At 38.0% G+C, this 17386-nt stretch overlaps 2 protein-coding genes across 2 annotated transcripts; both read right to left on the bottom strand.

Moving 5' to 3' along the window:
* Positions 1-100: 100 nt before the first annotated feature.
* LOC117243072 (DNA primase small subunit) lies at positions 101-2052 on the bottom strand. Its single transcript, XM_033510253.1, has 7 exons — positions 1808-2052; positions 1539-1689; positions 1287-1462; positions 1028-1226; positions 736-946; positions 270-663; positions 101-201 (listed from the first exon to the last, which is right to left on the bottom strand). Exons 1-7 carry the CDS (start codon positions 1902-1904, stop codon positions 182-184), a joined length of 1248 nt encoding a protein of 415 aa, XP_033366144.1. The 5' UTR covers positions 1905-2052; the 3' UTR covers positions 101-181.
* Positions 2053-3887: 1835 nt separating this feature from the next.
* Positions 3888-16878, bottom strand: LOC117243069. The gene is made up of 5 exons (XM_033510250.1): positions 16260-16878; positions 10773-11220; positions 8698-8969; positions 7680-8217; positions 3888-4758 (listed from the first exon to the last, which is right to left on the bottom strand). The coding sequence occupies exons 1-5, from the start codon at positions 16377-16379 to the stop codon at positions 4346-4348; spliced, it is 1791 nt and encodes a 596-aa protein (XP_033366141.1). The 5' UTR covers positions 16380-16878; the 3' UTR covers positions 3888-4345.
* Positions 16879-17386: the final 508 nt, after the last annotated feature.

A 17386-nucleotide genomic window follows, 5' to 3' on the forward strand; every position in this document is an offset into this window, starting at 1 on the left:
TCGAGCTAAGCGCTACGAACAGTTTGAATGATTTTTGTACTTACAAACTATTATTTTTGTTTTAATGATTTTTAATTGTTTTTAATGGTCGACGCGATGATTGAATCAAACCATGAAAATCATATTACTATTCTTAAACTTTATTTATAAACTTATTTAAAAAAATACAAATACATTCTAATTAAAATTCCATCTTCATGTCTGGAAAATAAAAATTTGCAAATGTACATATAAATGTGATTATATATTAAACATAAAAGAATATTTACCGTTTTGCTGGAGTCTCTGCACTTTTCTTTCATTTTCTAGATTCCATAGAAATTCTTGGAAGATATGTAATGACTTATTAATACTAGTTTTCTTGTAATCTTTTATCCTCTTCGCATTCAAGTCGTACGTTTCTTGTTCAGTCTTATCTTTTACATCGAATTCGTTTATTTCTTCGATCAACGTTGCAAGCGTTGGAACTTTGTCTAGCTGGAATTTGTCCACTGCATTTACGGTGAACGGGATACAAATTTTGCCAGTTTTTGGGTGAACACAAAAAGGAGATTTCAAAAGATGGTTCAATCCTTTGCTGACAGCTATATCTAATCTCGGATAAGCATACTGTAGCATTACTTCTTCTATCAAATGACGATATTGATACCATTTTTTATCTCCCTAAAATTACACGTTCGATATCAAATTATTTCTACCTATTCCTGTTAGAGTTTCATAAGTATTATAAAATACCGTGGTCTTCTTGTTCTTAACATATTTCACAAATGAGTCCCATCTGTCCTTGCTGGAACTGCATTGCCCAAAAAATGCTTTTAGTTCTTGTCTATCTTCGTCATCGGAAATTATCTGCAGAAATTTTTCCATTCCTTCGTCTGTTCCTAATATATTTTGTTCTTCTATACAGAATGGAACAAAAACAGCTTCTATCATTTCCAGCGCACGTCTAATATTATACAAAATTTTATTTTAAACGATGATATGGAAGAAATTGAAGTTGGGTGTAATTCATATAATAATAACATACTTGACGGAGTGGTGTATTCTATCACCAGGTAAATTCACTTTCTTCTTCATATATTCACCACCTTCTACAATTTGCAAATACTCTGCTACTGCACCACGTTCTGTTGCAGTCAGGCTGCGTGCACTAGGATCGCATACCCAGCAATGGATACCTCTTCTGCCAGAAAATATCCACAATATGTGTTTGTATCCAAAATCCACTGAAATTCGATGCATAGATAACATACACATATTTTTAATAGCTTAATAATTATACTTACATCTCAAAGCACTGTCTAAAATTTTACAAGCCAACGCCATAAACTTCCAGCATTTATAGCAGATATCTGCACCGCTGCAACATGTTCTTACATCATCATAGTCAGTCATGTCTATGTCAAAAACCAGTTCTCTTTCAACAGGATGAAAATTTGTTCCTTTGCGTTGATCCTTTGGACTAAGGAGAAAAAGTAAGAGTAAAGTAAGAAAAAGTAATTTAACGATTAAACATCTATCGACTTTGTCATAGATACCTGAGGTTGTATACCGCGCCTATATCAATCTTAATGGGAAGAAGTCTTTTAATCTCATACTCCAACTCCTTTGCACTTTTGAACGATTGGAAACGAAGATAGATATCACCTTGGAGAGTGAATGAAAATTCTCTGTGGGTAAATACATTCACTGTAACGATATAATTATTTCAGTAATGATATGGATTGAAACTAATTCAGATTAACAATCGTAGAAATCAAGAAATTATTGTTAGTACATATCAGAAATATTAACATAATTAGAATACCATTTCCATAGCTGAGCCAACGATAATAATCGTGAAAGGGAAATAATCTTGTATAATAAGTGGGCAACAGATCAGCCAAGTTCGCTACGTCTTCCATTTTGCTTGACAATTATGTTAAAAACTTGACAAGTAGAAATTTTCTTAAACTATCACAGATTTTTTTGAGTTTTGAAACATCTCACTTGGTATAGGTTGTGGCGGGAAAAACTGCCATAAAATAGAGACATTAAAGACCATACTTCCTACATATTGTATTGGACGTGACGCTCTGATGGCCATAAACTATATATGAAATGGCGCGAATTTTTAATCTTTCCTTCTTATCATAAATTTTCAAAAAATTAACGCGAATACTTTATACGAATTATTTTCGAAAAGATTAATTTATAAAGATAGTCTGAAAGAGATTTTTATATTTAAGAACTTTTTGGGGAGGTGGGAAAGAAAATAAAGAAGAATAGTGTTCTGAATGTAACATTTTATTTCTAATGTCATTACACGTATATTGAATGAAATTTAAAGTGTAATACCTTTAACCCTTTTACATACGTGCAAAAATAGAATCGTTCTATTTTTGAATGAACATTACTGGTAGGAATGTATCGTTGAACTTATCTAAATAAAAATCGTAGTCGGTGCTTCGGTATCGATGTCGATGATTATCATCCTATATGTGTATGCAATTACAATTCTTTGGAAGAACGACAGAATTTTTAAGTTACGTGAAATCTCGCCACATCACGAAGGAAAGAGCCTGAATTTGCCTCTCGAATGTCATCGTTGATTGTTCGACGTGTATGCTTCCATTCTTCCAACAATTTCATCGGAGAGAAAGAGAAAATTAATGTAAGTACGAAGTATGAAACTAATGTTATTCTCGTATATTTATTATGTACAATTCACTGCGTATCTATATTTCATATGCACGTCGCTTCGCGTATAAAATAAAGATGAATAACTTAATTAAGAAACGTGAGGATTTAATCCTTTTGTTTTTTTAACGGGACGAGGAGAATATGCGTAGAGTTTGAAGAAAGAATAAGATATATATTTATATATATATCGGGATACGATTAAACTTATGATACAGTCTTCTGACCTGGTGTCGATAACACACAGTTTTCGTATTTAAATACGTTCCATTTGCAGTTCGCGTAGCAAGTGCACCTCTGGTTTGCATTTCGTAAACATCTCATATAGTATAATATTAAATTAATTATTAACTGCGATACCCCAGCCCCCAAGAAGTGTACGGTGAAGCTTATTCTTCAAATAATCGTATCTATCACGCTTTATAGGATCGAAATATACATGCTACACCCTTTTTATGTGTACCTATATGTATAATATTACAAACAAATTGTTTATCTCAACGAGTTACTTACAATTTATCTACTATACTTCCGTAAATAGCATCTTTAGCGTACAGTAATACGAAGTTATAAATCATATCTTGTGAAGTTAAAGCTACAATATATATCTTTTATAATATATATTTCATAATAATAATAATAATAATAATAATAATAATAATAATAATAATATATCTTTTTGTGTCGTTTCGTCGATTAATATAATCACTATTTACAAACTTCCCTCTCTTTCTCTCTTACTATCGGCAACATGGATAATAACTGTAAAACTCTTATAATAGATTCTGCTTATAAATAGATAAATCTTAAATATCATTCAATCGATAAAAACTCTTGAAAAATCACCTAAAAACGATGGATGACGGTGTGCAGTTGGCTGTAACTGGCGAAATGATCGATGAGAATAAATCCAATTAGCGAAGTTTATGATGATCTTCACGGGAGATATCAATGAGTAAAAAGCATAGTTGTATTACAGGTGAGACTTCGGTGACTTAACAACATCAAAGACACGCGAGGATAGGAAGAAAATATAGAAGAATAATTCGAGAAACTACCCTTAAAACGTAAAACTATGCACTCGCGAATTAAATTTTCCTAACCGCGTGACTATTAAAAAATACCGACTGATTACCCCAGTCATGCTGGTCGATCGGATCCTTATTAACCCATAGAAAATATTCACACAGGAAACCAATTAAAAAGTATGAAACAAACTCTTGAATTCTCTATTCTTCTTTTACATACATCTCTCATTGGGAGGAGATCACTCTAATCTGCATCGAGCCCTTCACGACTTCTCATTTGCTAGAGTTTGATACGGCTAACTAGAAGGCAATGAATGTACGGTTCAAAATAATTTTGAGGATCCTGCGAGAGTTTCAATAATCATTGGTGATAAATAAAACATTTCATTCACAGCTTCATTCATCGTTAGCCTCCTATTATTATTAAAGACATAAGAGTTTTTAACGTGTCAGTCGTTCATAAATCCTTTAATTGTTTCGAACAACGCACAAAGAATTTTCGGTGGTCCATTCTTTTCATGGTCTCTGATTCTTTCTTCTAAGATCTCCAGGAAGTACCATATCAAATATAGATCGGATCGCAAAGGGTCACGGCAAAAATGATAGAAAAATATAGTGTAGCGAGGCTGCCTCTCCTCCTACTGTTCCTGAGGCACCTTTACAAGAACAGTCCTCGTGCCTTCCGAATCAGAGATGTTAATCTTCAGCTCGTTGGTCAACATCTCGAGCTTGTCCACCACCTTGGCGTTCTTCTGCCCACCTGGATTCGGTGGGGGCCAAACGTCGTCCAACGGAGGTTCGATGTACTTCCTGCTCGGTTTCATCGTGACATCCTGTTTTCCGCAGAGCGTCCCTCCGATGTGATCGGAAGACGAGACGCATTTTGGCGGTGGTTCCGTATCCATGCGAGGCCGTTTGTAGAGGGGTGGTTGAATCGTCGGGCTGTAATCGTGATCCAGAAGGCCCTCGACCTCCTGCAGCAACTCCTCGCTATATTGCTGCAGTTCCTCGTCCATCAACTGTTTCGTGTAGAGTAACGTTCGAGAACGACCTGAAACAAATGTTAGTTCGAATATAAGTATCATAGAAATAGAGCTTTGGGATTAGAAATTTTATAATAAAGGGTATTCTAAAAATAGAGCTGTGAAATTAGATACTGATCGTGTGGAAATAAGGATGATAGATTTTAGTGAAAATTATCGTGAAATAGATCGAGTAGAATTTCCAAAATTTCGCGATTCTGCGTTTGCGATTTTCTATATAATACTTGTCTTCAAACTACAAGTATCGTATTTATAAGATTGCCGTTATCGTTCACGCAAAGTAAATATCGTAGATAAAAACTTGTGACGCGGTTAACCATGAACATTGCATCCTCAATATGATGATTAAACAACTCGGTCTGTGTCTGGTTTCGTAATCAAAGCGAGCAACTGGTTACGAGTCACTTCACGTAGGAGCGAACGGTCCTAAGGTACTGGTCTCTGAATTTTAACGAAGGTCAATGACATCGTAAGGTTCTCGTTATACTGTGTAAAAAATCAAGAGTTACCACGCCAATGAATCACGGGCGAGAGTCAGGTAAAGAAGAATTTCGTTTATTCGAACTGTATAATTTATCTGACAGGAAAAAATGACACAATCTCAGGTAACACCCAAGATACAATCGAGATAATGCAATGTGAAGCGAAAACAATAGAGTGAACGGCCGTGTTGGGAAAGTAGTTAAAAGAAGATTACAGTTGAATGAGAAAGATCGGCCAGTTCAGGCATCGAGAAAGGATCCGAGCTTTCCCGTCCTCGTTTAGAAAGTAGCTGAGCAACTTCTCGATTTCCTGCTCTGGTTTCACCATCCCGCAGTTAATATCGATACCATACCTATTGATTTCGAAATCATCGTGTTTGTCACTTTATCAGGATTTATCGTAAATTTCTGATAAAGACTCACTCGTGAGCTGACCAAGATTTTATATACTTCCTTAGATGATAATTTAATAAGTAATAATACAAGCGATTTATGAGGTTGCAAGTTGTAGATTGTAGATTTCTGTCGCATAGTTTTTACAATTTTAGCAACAAGTCGATAATATTCTAACTTGGGAAGCTTTTACAAAAATCGAAGTGACAATCAAATTTTAACACTAATAACTATATTATAAAATTTTAATCGCGTAAGACAGTCTCGAGCGAAAAAACGTCGAATTGTTCGGAAGAATAAGAACAAGAGTAATTTACGCGTCAACGGATGACTTGAGATCATCGAACGAACATTTATCAGCTCGATAGCTTCAGTGTGCCGTAGAGAGAAGAAGAATATGAAGTAAATTCGTTTCGTAGTCTGAAATACCGCTGATAACAATAATATATCGTCTCTCTATTTTTTTCGAGGTGTAACTTCAAGTGTTCTAGCTGCTGTTCTAGCATACGATGATACGATGAACGCGACCTAAAAATGAAATTATCGAGAGAATTATTCGAATCAAGTAACATCGACAAGTACAAATGAACGATTTATAAAAGAAGAATTAAAAGAGAACAGTAACATTAAAAAAGAAAACAGAGGGAATTTAAAAAATTGTTTAGATGTTCTTTACGCTTCGAACAGATATCAGAATTACAAACTAGATATTACGCAAAATATATTCACCTAACATGATTCAATTATCTGGGGTTACTTAATCGTATCTCGTGATAATGAGTTCTTGCTCATACATGCTTGCCGTTTCGTCTTTCATCTATGTGTTCGAATTGTCGATAATTAATAATAATTAATAGGAATCGGTATTAATATCATTTATGATAAGCACGTTGTTTAAATTAATGTCAGTCGTTTATTAATGCTTGCTCGTCATGATCCTTGCCTGCAACATTGGCCAAGGGCATTGTTAAAACAGACACAAAAAACGTCTTTGGAAAACAAATTTGCAAATCTACTTTCAGATAAATCGAACGAAATGATCTTATTGTCGAAGGAATTTTTCGACGTCATTGAAACAGCGTGATATTGCCACGAGAATACAGAATGTGGAAGAAGAGAAAAGAGAATGAGCTTCTTGTTCGCCGTTTCGTTTTCCACGTCGGTAAGAAGCCAGTCGACCGTACGAGGCCAAGATGCAACAAACCTGCAGCACGTGAAAGCAACGCCGAGGAAAAAATCAAATATTTAAGAGGGTTGCGCCTTTCACGATCTCATGCAGTTCAATGTTCTCCAAGCTGGCCCGTGCTATCAAATCCATTCAATCTGTGTGTAACCGCTAATATAACGGTTCGAAAAGGTCGAACAAATATGCTGGTACCATTCACGTTTATTTTTGATATAAAAGCTGATAGCTCGTGCACGTAGAAACGATCGAACGCAAGATCCATGATATTTTCTAATCTATATGATATCCAAGCGCTCGATCGGTTATTATTTTGGGAGATCTTGGAATCAAAATAAGTATATTGATGTGTACGGTATGTATTTAAAAATAATAATCACGATTGATTTTTCGTTGAAGATCCTTTCAGAGTATTGGATCGTTTTATTCGAGAGAGCTAAATTTAAGAGAGCGGCTAATTTTATGAATTTTTCTCATGGACAGAGTAAAAGTAATAGAAATCTTGAAAATGTTCCTAAAGCGATTTGAAAGCCCTCAAATCCTTAAAATATCTAAACAGACTTGGTACAAGTAGCTATAACAAAATATCATCGACGCGAGTAATTACTAGGAATTGCTCGATTATTAGGGTATTTTTTACGCAATATTTTCGTTATTAAATATCTGCTCCATTTATTAAAATGTAAAACAAAGATATAGTATACAAAAATTCATGAAAACGTTCAATAAATTTGTCCATGCAAATCGTTTAATTTGTCCATCGTGCAACAGGGTCAATTCCGTAACCAAAACTATTCTTTCAAATTCGTATGAATAATGACACGGTACGACTTCTCGTTAGCCAGAGATGAAAGAAATATACGAAACTTACCCGCTAGCGGAGGCATTTTCTCTGGCTGTTCCTGCTCTTGCGCGAGTTCGTTGTTGGAATTGGAGTGTGGCCGTAGATTCGGCACAGCGACGAGAGCCAACGAGAGCAACAAGACCATCAGACAAGTGGCAGGCTGGGCGCTCTTGTTGCCTTTTTGCAACAGAGCCTGCAGCCTCTTTAGTTGCCCGGCCAGGCTCTGATTCTGCAACTGTAGAGCCTTAATGCGTTTCAGAAGCGTTATGTTCTCCTCGGTGCAGTGCTTCACACGATCCTCCAACCCGTCCACGTACTCCTTTTTCCTCTTTCGCGAGTCCTGCGCGGAGATCTTGTTGCGAATCTTACGTCTGATCCTCTTGAGCTCGCGCTCCTCGTGCTTCGTCAGCGGATAATGAGTAGGCAGCGTGATTCCTTCTTTTTGGAGCAGACGCTTCTCCTCGGCGTTCAGTTTTAGCCTCGGGTACGGAGAATCCGACTCCGAGATCTCGTCGCTCGAATTGCAACCCTTCTCGCTGCTCGAATCTTCTTGTTTGATGTTCATCTGCGGATCAAGCAGAAAAGGGAAATGTAAACATATGAAAATCACAGGTTCGGGTTGATAAAGTTTTATAGTAATCAGTGATATAGCTATTAAAAGGATATTTTAATATTATAATAAGTAGTATTTTTACAGCTACGAAGAAGATGGACGAATGTACGTTTAGATGCAAAATCAAATTGGATAATTTTTATAGTGTGAGATTAATCGACGACGTGCCGCCTTTTAAAACTGATTCTCTGTAAAGGATGATAAATGTAATTTATCGTCTTCTTCCCCTGTATTCTTCTCGTGTAGTTATCTATAATTACGCAATTGAAGTCTGAGAGTGAAAGTTTATAAAAGTTCTATTCAGACTCTGCCAATTATAAGTCGATCAACGTTTTGTTTCTATTTCTCTCGAGAAAAATATTTATAACGATCTAGAATCTAAAGTTATAATTAGAACGTAGACGAGTTTTATCCACGATTCAACTTAGATACCTGAACTGGTTTGTTAATGATATTAGCTTGGTTGATCTTGAATCCTTTGAGATTCCTAGCTTGCGAAGCATTGATGATCTTGATAGTTCGTACTTCCTTCATGTCTTTCAGGCTTACCGGCAGTAGAATCGATCTTGGATTACCAGAACCCATTGGCGTGACGCGTATCAACTGTCTGATATTCCGTTTCCCATTGCACGTGATATTACGCACGTTTATCGTGTTACTTTCTGCAGATGCGACGTGAATTTGTTGTTGCTTCGGTGCCTTTTCTGAAACGAAGGGTTTTATTTCTCGCTATATTTGTCGTTATTTTCAACGTAACCTTATTTCACCTAGAAACAGAACGTTATCAGATATTTTGTAGACCCACTATCTCATCGAGCTTGTCAACTTCAAATAGATATTCCGATAACTGCCCAAACATTTGTTCAAATCATGCGCCAATTTCGAATCTGTTGAACTTTAGCTTTCACAAATGGATGAGTAAGAAGAGAAAATGTGTTTTCATGCTGAGAACGAGAGAAAATCGCGTTCGCGACAGCACAGGCGTAGTAGTACGTATCCAATGTTACAAAATCCTAACAGAGCTCACTGTTTTCGAGATATTTTGATTTAAGAGTTTTGCAAGCTTCTGCCAGATAGTTGCATGACGTATTAGATGCTCTGGATCCGTATTCGTACATTCATACAATTTTCTTCCTTTTTTTCATTTCAAACAATTTTCATCTTATCTTGCGTTAATCTTAAGATCGACGATTTATTTTAAATACGTTCACGTTCCCTTGATCCATATATAGAACTCGACATCCACTGACTCATCCATGAGGTAAGCATGTCCAAAATCAGAAATTATGTACTGTCCTTTGCGCCAACAATACGAGCGTTTCTCTTTTATTTATTCGTCGGGTTTACATTAAAGTTAGAGTTAGGGGCGTGAAACGAAACTTGGTAATTAGATACCCGGGAAACTAAGGACAATGATCCTAGGTTCAATAACGAATCCGCTGTCGACGGGATGAGAGATGAACGTGCTCAGAAAATCTAAATCGGACGCGTAATATTCACTGACCGTAAGGTGTTGCTCTATTCGTCGATGGGACCGCAAGAAGGAATGAATTTCTGTCCCGATGCTGCCACAGAGGAAAACTATAATGGGATGTGTCTAAGGACACGAGATCATCGGATTCGTCGAGGATAGCCTTCGTTCCGAAAGTAAGGGAAATTGGCGTTGCTGCTAATTGGTCAATCTCCACATCGGTGGTTAGAAAAGACGCTAGCCGCCCTCGAGGGAAAGTTGCTAGTGGGAGACGTCGTTCGTTGAAAAATAGGTCTCCTCTACCTTCTCGTAGTTGGGACAAAGACTGTTTGTCCGAAGGACTTCAGTTAACTAAATCTTAAGATTTATAACGGGTCCTCGGGCTAGCTGAACATGTACTGTGAAGATGCGTCGACATCTGGCGATCGTCTTATTCGAAGAATAGGGTCTGCGTGTGGCGAGCTACGGGACAGAGACCGTTGGAATGTTTACTGTCGAGCGTTACAACTATTTTCTTTTTAAGGAGAGCTATAGAATTGCTCCGTGCCTTTGTTAGACAAAGCGTTCATCCCGTGACCGCGGCTACGTTCGGCGACTGGCTATCGCCTCGAGCCCAAGCTCGTTATCACAAATCTCGAACAAATACAATCGGATGGAAAGACGACGATCGTTTAATTACGACTATGATAGAATCTAGATTACGGTGTTAGGGGATTATCCCGAAGTTCCAAAGGGGAGGCTTCGATGTCCTTTCATCTCCCACATATTTCTAATTTTTTTCATTAAAAAATGTACTCCTATTGTTCATATAAAACAGATACAGGATTTCTGGTTTTGGTCACGTTTAACTCACGCATGAGTCAGTGCACGATGTGTGCTGTTTGTTAATATTATTTTATACAATTATATCATTATGTATCGCATGTAATCGTACTAGTATGGAAGCACAGTATGTTTTCTCAGGCTGCAAATGTATTATCCTTTAACCAATGTTGAATATATCTCAGACTTAAAAACAATTTCATGTTATTCTTACCTAGATCGAGAACCGGTTGCTCCGTCACAATGGTCGTGTTAGCATCCGCCAAGGTGTTTGTCGGGTTCACTACAGCCACGAGGGTGTGTTCCACGTCCATTTCCTCGGCGACATCCGTGGCAGGCGATCCAATGTTAGAACTAACCACCGACCTAACAGGACTGTCCACGCTGGCCATCGATTGAATAGGGCTGCCCAAAGAATCGAAATCCATGACATCCTGTGGACTACTCAATTCAGAGTTGCTGATCTCCAGTTGATCCTCCTCGATTGGTAGAAGCGGGCTTAGTTGTTGCTCGCAAGAGAGACTCAATGCGCTTGAAAGTCCGCTGTCCGACGACGAAGACGGGATCGCGTCCAGATCATTGTCGATCAGATTGAACTGATTATCCTCCAGCTTGAAAATGGAGTCCAGGAAGTCGTCCGGGTTGGTTGGCCATTCTTCCGCCTTGAAAACCAAACGGAGAACAGAATGGAAATTATTTTGGTGGGTCTGACGCGTAAGTTCGAGCTGTAATATAGGCGAGATCGTAAATTAGTTACACAGTTTACGAGTGCCGAATACTCTGCATGTCTGTTGAACGCTTTCTATCGATAAAATGCGATTCTTTTTGTTGCAATTATCGCTGCAAGGAAAATACTTTTCGCACTTTATAGATACATGATCGAATTATTATCCTGGTCCTTTACTCTGTGAAATCTTGTCAAATAAGCGAAGCATGTTTTCTTTCTTATTTGAAATACATAGTACTTATATTCGAAGTATTTAAGACAGGCAAGACCATACATTGTATCGTGTCTTATGATCCGCAGCTGCGTCATGCGTCGAAGAATGCGTAGTAGAACGAAGTAGCGACTCGTGTTATTTTATTTGTAAGTAGAAGAAGCTGAAAATATTAACGACTGCTTCAAACTGATGGAATGAGGAAGAGAAATTACGATGCAAAATACACATATACTTTTATTTCAATATACACCATGAAGTACGATTTTATACATCATATTCCGTGTTATAAAATATAAGTACGTATAATATGCACATTATAACTTATCGAGGTCAATCTCCTTCATTTGTTTTTCAACGTCGAAAGTTTATTTGATGTTGCATGCAGAGAACCGAGAATGCATTCAGTTTGTTTTTAATGGTACTTTTACTTTGTTGCATCGCAGCTGCACTCGTCTGTACGCCTATGGCGTTCCATTTAGATCAGATTATTGACCCGATGGATCTGCCCACGATAAAACGATCAGAGGCGGCTCTTAAGCTTGATGTAAGCGAGCCATATACTACAAATTCATCGCAGTTTCGCCACGGTGACGCATTGCAATTCAGCAAATTTAACTTTTTAGCTGTGCGACACACATGACTATAATTCATAGTAATCGAATTCCATAGTGGAATTGCATTCCGTATCGCTGGATTGCACCGGTCTTCGTATTTCAAAAAGTTGAACGACACATTCGTGTGTATTGCAACGTTAATGATTAAACCGCAGAATTTCAACCAAATTCATATTCTCGAGAATATAATCGAAAAAGTAGAACATCGGTAGAAAGTCGCTGTATCTATCAAGTATTATAAAACCATACCTTGAATATTCTATACAGGGTGGTTGGTAACTGGCGGTACAAGCGGAAAGGGGGTGATTCTACGCGAAAAAAGAAGTCGAAAATATAGAATAAAAATTTTTCGTTCGAGGCTTTGTTTTCGAGAAAATCGACTTTGAATTTTCGGTCGGTACGCGTGCACTTTATCGCGTCTCGTTATAACGGATCTCACCGTAGATTTTTAAAAAAATTAAAACAAAAATTAAACAAATAACGTCAATCGAGACAACGATCTACAGTGAGATCCGTTATAACGAGACACGATAAAGTGCACGCGTACCGACCGAAAATTCAAAGTCGATTTTCTCGAAAACAAAGCCTCGAACGAAAAATTGTTATTCTACATTTTCGACTTCTTTTTTCGCGTAGAATCACCCCCTTTCCGCTTGTACCACCAGTTACCAACCACCCTGTATATATCTTTTCGTATTATGCGCATTCTGTGCAATGTTGCACCTTCAAATTTCCTGCGAATGTGTGAAAATCCGCAGTCTATCGATGGCGCAGTGCACACGAGTATAGAAACTGCAGGATGCGGATCGTGTAAGATCGCAGCAATTCACGTCTCTAATAATCTACATAGAGCCTTATGCTCTCAATAGCGGAACAGATGGTGTCTATTGCATCGTTAGAGGTATAAGATCCGGCATATACCAGCGAAGTGACATCATAGCGATGTCGCATCGTGCGATCCCCGTATACTCGATGTGCATTGCATTAGAAATATAAATGCACCGAATCGTACAACTCTGTCGTACAAAATCGTATAAAAACGTGACCATCGCATCATTGGCCCGTGTCAGAAATTCTACAGCTGCAATTAACAGTGTTCAATTCCTAGAATGCTATTTGTCATCGATGGTGATCGATGGCCGATGTTACTACAGTTTTTAGAATGACTAAGATAAGATTCCATGGGCTAACGAATGTTCAACAACGCAAATAATCTACGTAACGCTATCAGGATAAAATACGCAAATACGATATAATATTTCGCAAAAATTAAAAACTTTCGTGTAGTATGTTTCAATCTTCCCAGGCTCCCAGGGGAAAATCTGTAAAGTTCGTGCGGTAATCAACGTGTTAAAGAAACGGAAGAAAATTGCTTCGTTCATTAAATATTACAGAGAGACTATGCTTTGGATATTTTGTATATTTTTGCAAACCATGTGCATTTTGTACATTTTAAAATTTCCTCTTCCCAATGTGTAAAAGTTCACAGCCTATCGATGTACTACGGAAAGTACAAAGCTGATGCGAAATCACGACACTGTATCTGCGTCGAACCTTAAAGTTATCGTTGAGCATGGAAATAACAGACTTTGTTAATGCGTGCTCCACTTATTGTTAGATGTCTGGATGAAAGTTAGCTTAATCGGTTTAGCGAAGCTTGAAAAGTGGCCGTTCGCGTGGCGCTTGTCGCGCGAATCAAGCGTTTGGCCAATGCCGGCTAACCTAGTTTTCTAGTAGCATACGAGGAATGGTAAATATAGTCAAGTAGCGTGGAACACTGGTGCGCTTGAATTTTAGAATTCCGCTGGTGGACTTTTAGAATCGTAACTAAAAAGGAAATAGAAAGGGAAACGGGATTTTAGGAAAGGGAAACTTCTCTGATTCTGCGTCGTCGTACGCCAACTACATTTTATATGAAAAAACTGCTTAACGTGTTTATTGGTAGGATTTTTATTGTCATACAAAATTATATTCATACAAGATCTACATATTATACAATGTACATGATACTGGATGTATCTTGTGATACATTTTGAAAGAATTTAAAAATAAAGCGTGAGCTAACGCAAAAGGTTCCTCTGTTTATCTGAATTCCCCTGGGACGTCTTCCTGTCTGTTCACATTTAGCAGATCTCGATTTTATATCCCAAATAAAAAAAAAAGAAAAAAAAAAACAAACATAAAAATTGGACGAAGGTCGAAGAAAATCGAGAAATGTTTTCTTGCGTTTATACAAACTACTTCTTATTCACAAATTAGTAAGGTTATTACGTGAACCAATTACGCAAATGTAGAAACACTTGTGCATACCGCAAGTGGCTCTTGTCTCGTTGTTTCCTTCGAAATTGAGGAGCCAGAATTTTTTAGACTATTCACAAGAAGTCCCGTAAGATAACGGTACTCCTCGTTCGAAGGTCGCTGGCCATGACGAATAGGTTCCCATTCTCGTTCCGATTCAATGCATAAAGATACTTAGTACTTATTTGTGTCTCTAGCAACGTTATAAATTAGTTGGAAACATAATACGGGCCATTTGCGTAAATACTCGCAGTTGAAGGAGGAATTAACGTTAAACATTCTATAAGTTCATCTGAATTAATTGATCTATCATACGCAATAATCATTGTGTACACAAGGAAATATCGTTTTTATATCGAGATGTAAAGCAGAAATAGAATGCATAATTAAATATCGAGAAGGTATCAGACATTTCAATATGGCGGCCGCTGCAGCAGCACGTGCATCAGGCTATACCATATGTTACAAAAAGTCTCGCGATTATGTAATAACGACAAGTACGTACGTTCCCTCATTAATCGATGAAAACAGAAAAAACGTATTTTATATTTGTAGATCGAGTAACTTTCCAGCCTAGAAAAGCTTCAGAAAAGAAACAAATAAGGAAAGCCAATAATGAATTGTTATCTTGATTCTTTTATGTGGTAAATCACTCGATCGCTGATTACACGTGCTCTAATAACCCTTCTAATTGTTACATACTATCCCCGTACACGTATTTTAAATACAATTATCATTAAGTGAAAACGATGAAGAACGATGATCCGGAATTATCTTGCGACAGGAGCGTGTACACGTTGACACGTGGGTCGCGTACTCCATATGTTAACAGGAATGAACGTGTGCAACGCTCGAATAACGGGAGTTATTGGTTAATCATGGTCGTAACTTACATCAGCTACCGTAAACATTCGTGCCATTATATGAATTGTCGTCCTTTGAGGTTGAACTCTCTGTACGGATCGCTTAATGGCTAGTTGAGCATAATTGAATGTAATGAAAGCAAAGGATAGTTAGTCCGTAGTCTCGTTAGTTGAACGGCGAATTGAAGACGCGATGAAAGTGGCACAAATCGCGGTGAAGCGTGCATACCATTGCTTTTCGAGCGTGTCCAAGTTTTTCTCCTCTCGCACAACGGTATTCATGGTAAACACATTTTTTGGCATTTCGCCGAAAAAGAGAGTATAGAAAGATTAAGTCGTCGCTAGACAAATTGTGTTTGAGAAGTTTATTGTTTAATATACTCCCATCTGTTGGTACAATAAAACGTGAACAGTTGCGCGTGCCGGTTTCTCGATATTTTGAATATTCACCGATAGCATTGCGTAAAACATGAGTCGATGTTTGAAAAGGTTTCGCTAGCCTTGGGAATTATTCTACGTATTAGCATTCCCGATAACCAGCCGCGCCAGAGTTCAACTTCCCTAGTTAGTGATTAAACATCTTGGATTTTCCTTCAGAGACCAATCCACGAGATGTATCCATATCCGTGATTTAAGGTTTTCGTTACATAAAGAACTATTACAGAGTATTTAACTATTATGGAGTGGAATAAACTATTCCAGAAACAGGGAAAGGCGATGTTAATAAGCCAGTCGTTTAATACAACTTGTCTTTTCTGCCGATGAACGATTATCTCTGTATGATCATTCCGCGAAAAATACTCCGAAGATACAGTTCGTCGAAATCCCTTCGAAGAATTCCTACGATCGTGGTTACGATCGCGTGTAAAAGGAAACTGGTTTCCTTCGAGAAGAAAGAAGAACCCGTTTGAAAGCGAGCGGGCTTCTAAGGAAAAAACCTAGCCAAATGGTGAAAATGAGATAAAATCATGCATCGGAGACTTACCGCGATGGCGTCGTCGCTGTAGCTCTGATCTATGAAAGGCTCGTCCTTAACGTCGACTTTTAAAAACGCGTCTTCCCGCGGGAAGAGGAAATCCATCAGAGTGGCATCCGTCGACGACATCTCGACAACGCTTGTCGATTACTATACGGCACGAAGCTATCGTACACCTTGCGTGTATACGTATGTATGTGTCTGTATGTATTTATTGCATAGAATGCACCGCAACCACTACATTCCCATGAAAAACACCGTTTGTGCACTGCACCCAGATTACACTCGAACACGATAAAGCGCACCAGCCGACTAACGGAGTAAAAGTCTGTCACTCGTCACAGACAGACGGACGTTTGGCCTCCTCGCCCCACCCTGAGGCTCTTGCTGCAGCCAGAGAGCGAGAGAGACCGGTTTTTCAAAGCTGGTTGCTCTCCTTCACTCAAACATTTGCTTCACTTAGATCACTCACGACGCTTCTTGGAGCATGCCGAGCAATTCGTACGTTCTTGCGCCAGCTCCTGTGCACCTGTACCGCAAGGAATTGTTTATTTTGTTCGAGGATACCGCAGATGCTCGATCCACGGCCGGGTATTGTCAATTAAACTGCCAGCGTGGCATTAAGTGCGTCACGCAAGGCCTATAACTTCGCGACTACGGGATTGGTTACGAAGCTTCTCACTAGCGACAAGCGATAGGTGGAGACAAGATCCGCAGTACCGGCGTTCACTCGCGTTTCGAACGTTGGAAATTACACTTTGATAAGAGAAATTTGAAATTCGTTCGAAGATCGTGTTTACAGACCTAAAAATACAGCCTCTTCAGTGTTTAGAATGTTTGTGAATGGAAGTTAAACAAGGAGGAAAAAATTTGTCATATTTATCGGTCAACCCCATGAATTTAAAAGTAATGATATCACAAACACTTTTTATGTTTACATTAAAATTTATTATTGTCTATATCATCTTGGGGTAAATGAACTTAAGGAAGTAAGACATTTGTTTCTTGAGGACAGCACGTTAATCGTGTACTTATATAATAATGTCAAAAAATTGGCAAAAGTGGAAGCAATAATACTGTCGTCTTTGATGTTGCATCAGACTGGTCGATTTAGCTATTTGAAAATGCGTGACGCA

The sequence above is a fragment of the Bombus vosnesenskii genome, unplaced genomic scaffold, assembly GCF_011952255.1.
Source record: "Bombus vosnesenskii isolate JDL3184/JDL3185 unplaced genomic scaffold, Bvos_JDL3184-5_v1.1 scf7180000013265, whole genome shotgun sequence".
Lineage (NCBI taxonomy): Eukaryota > Metazoa > Arthropoda > Insecta > Hymenoptera > Apidae > Bombus > Bombus vosnesenskii.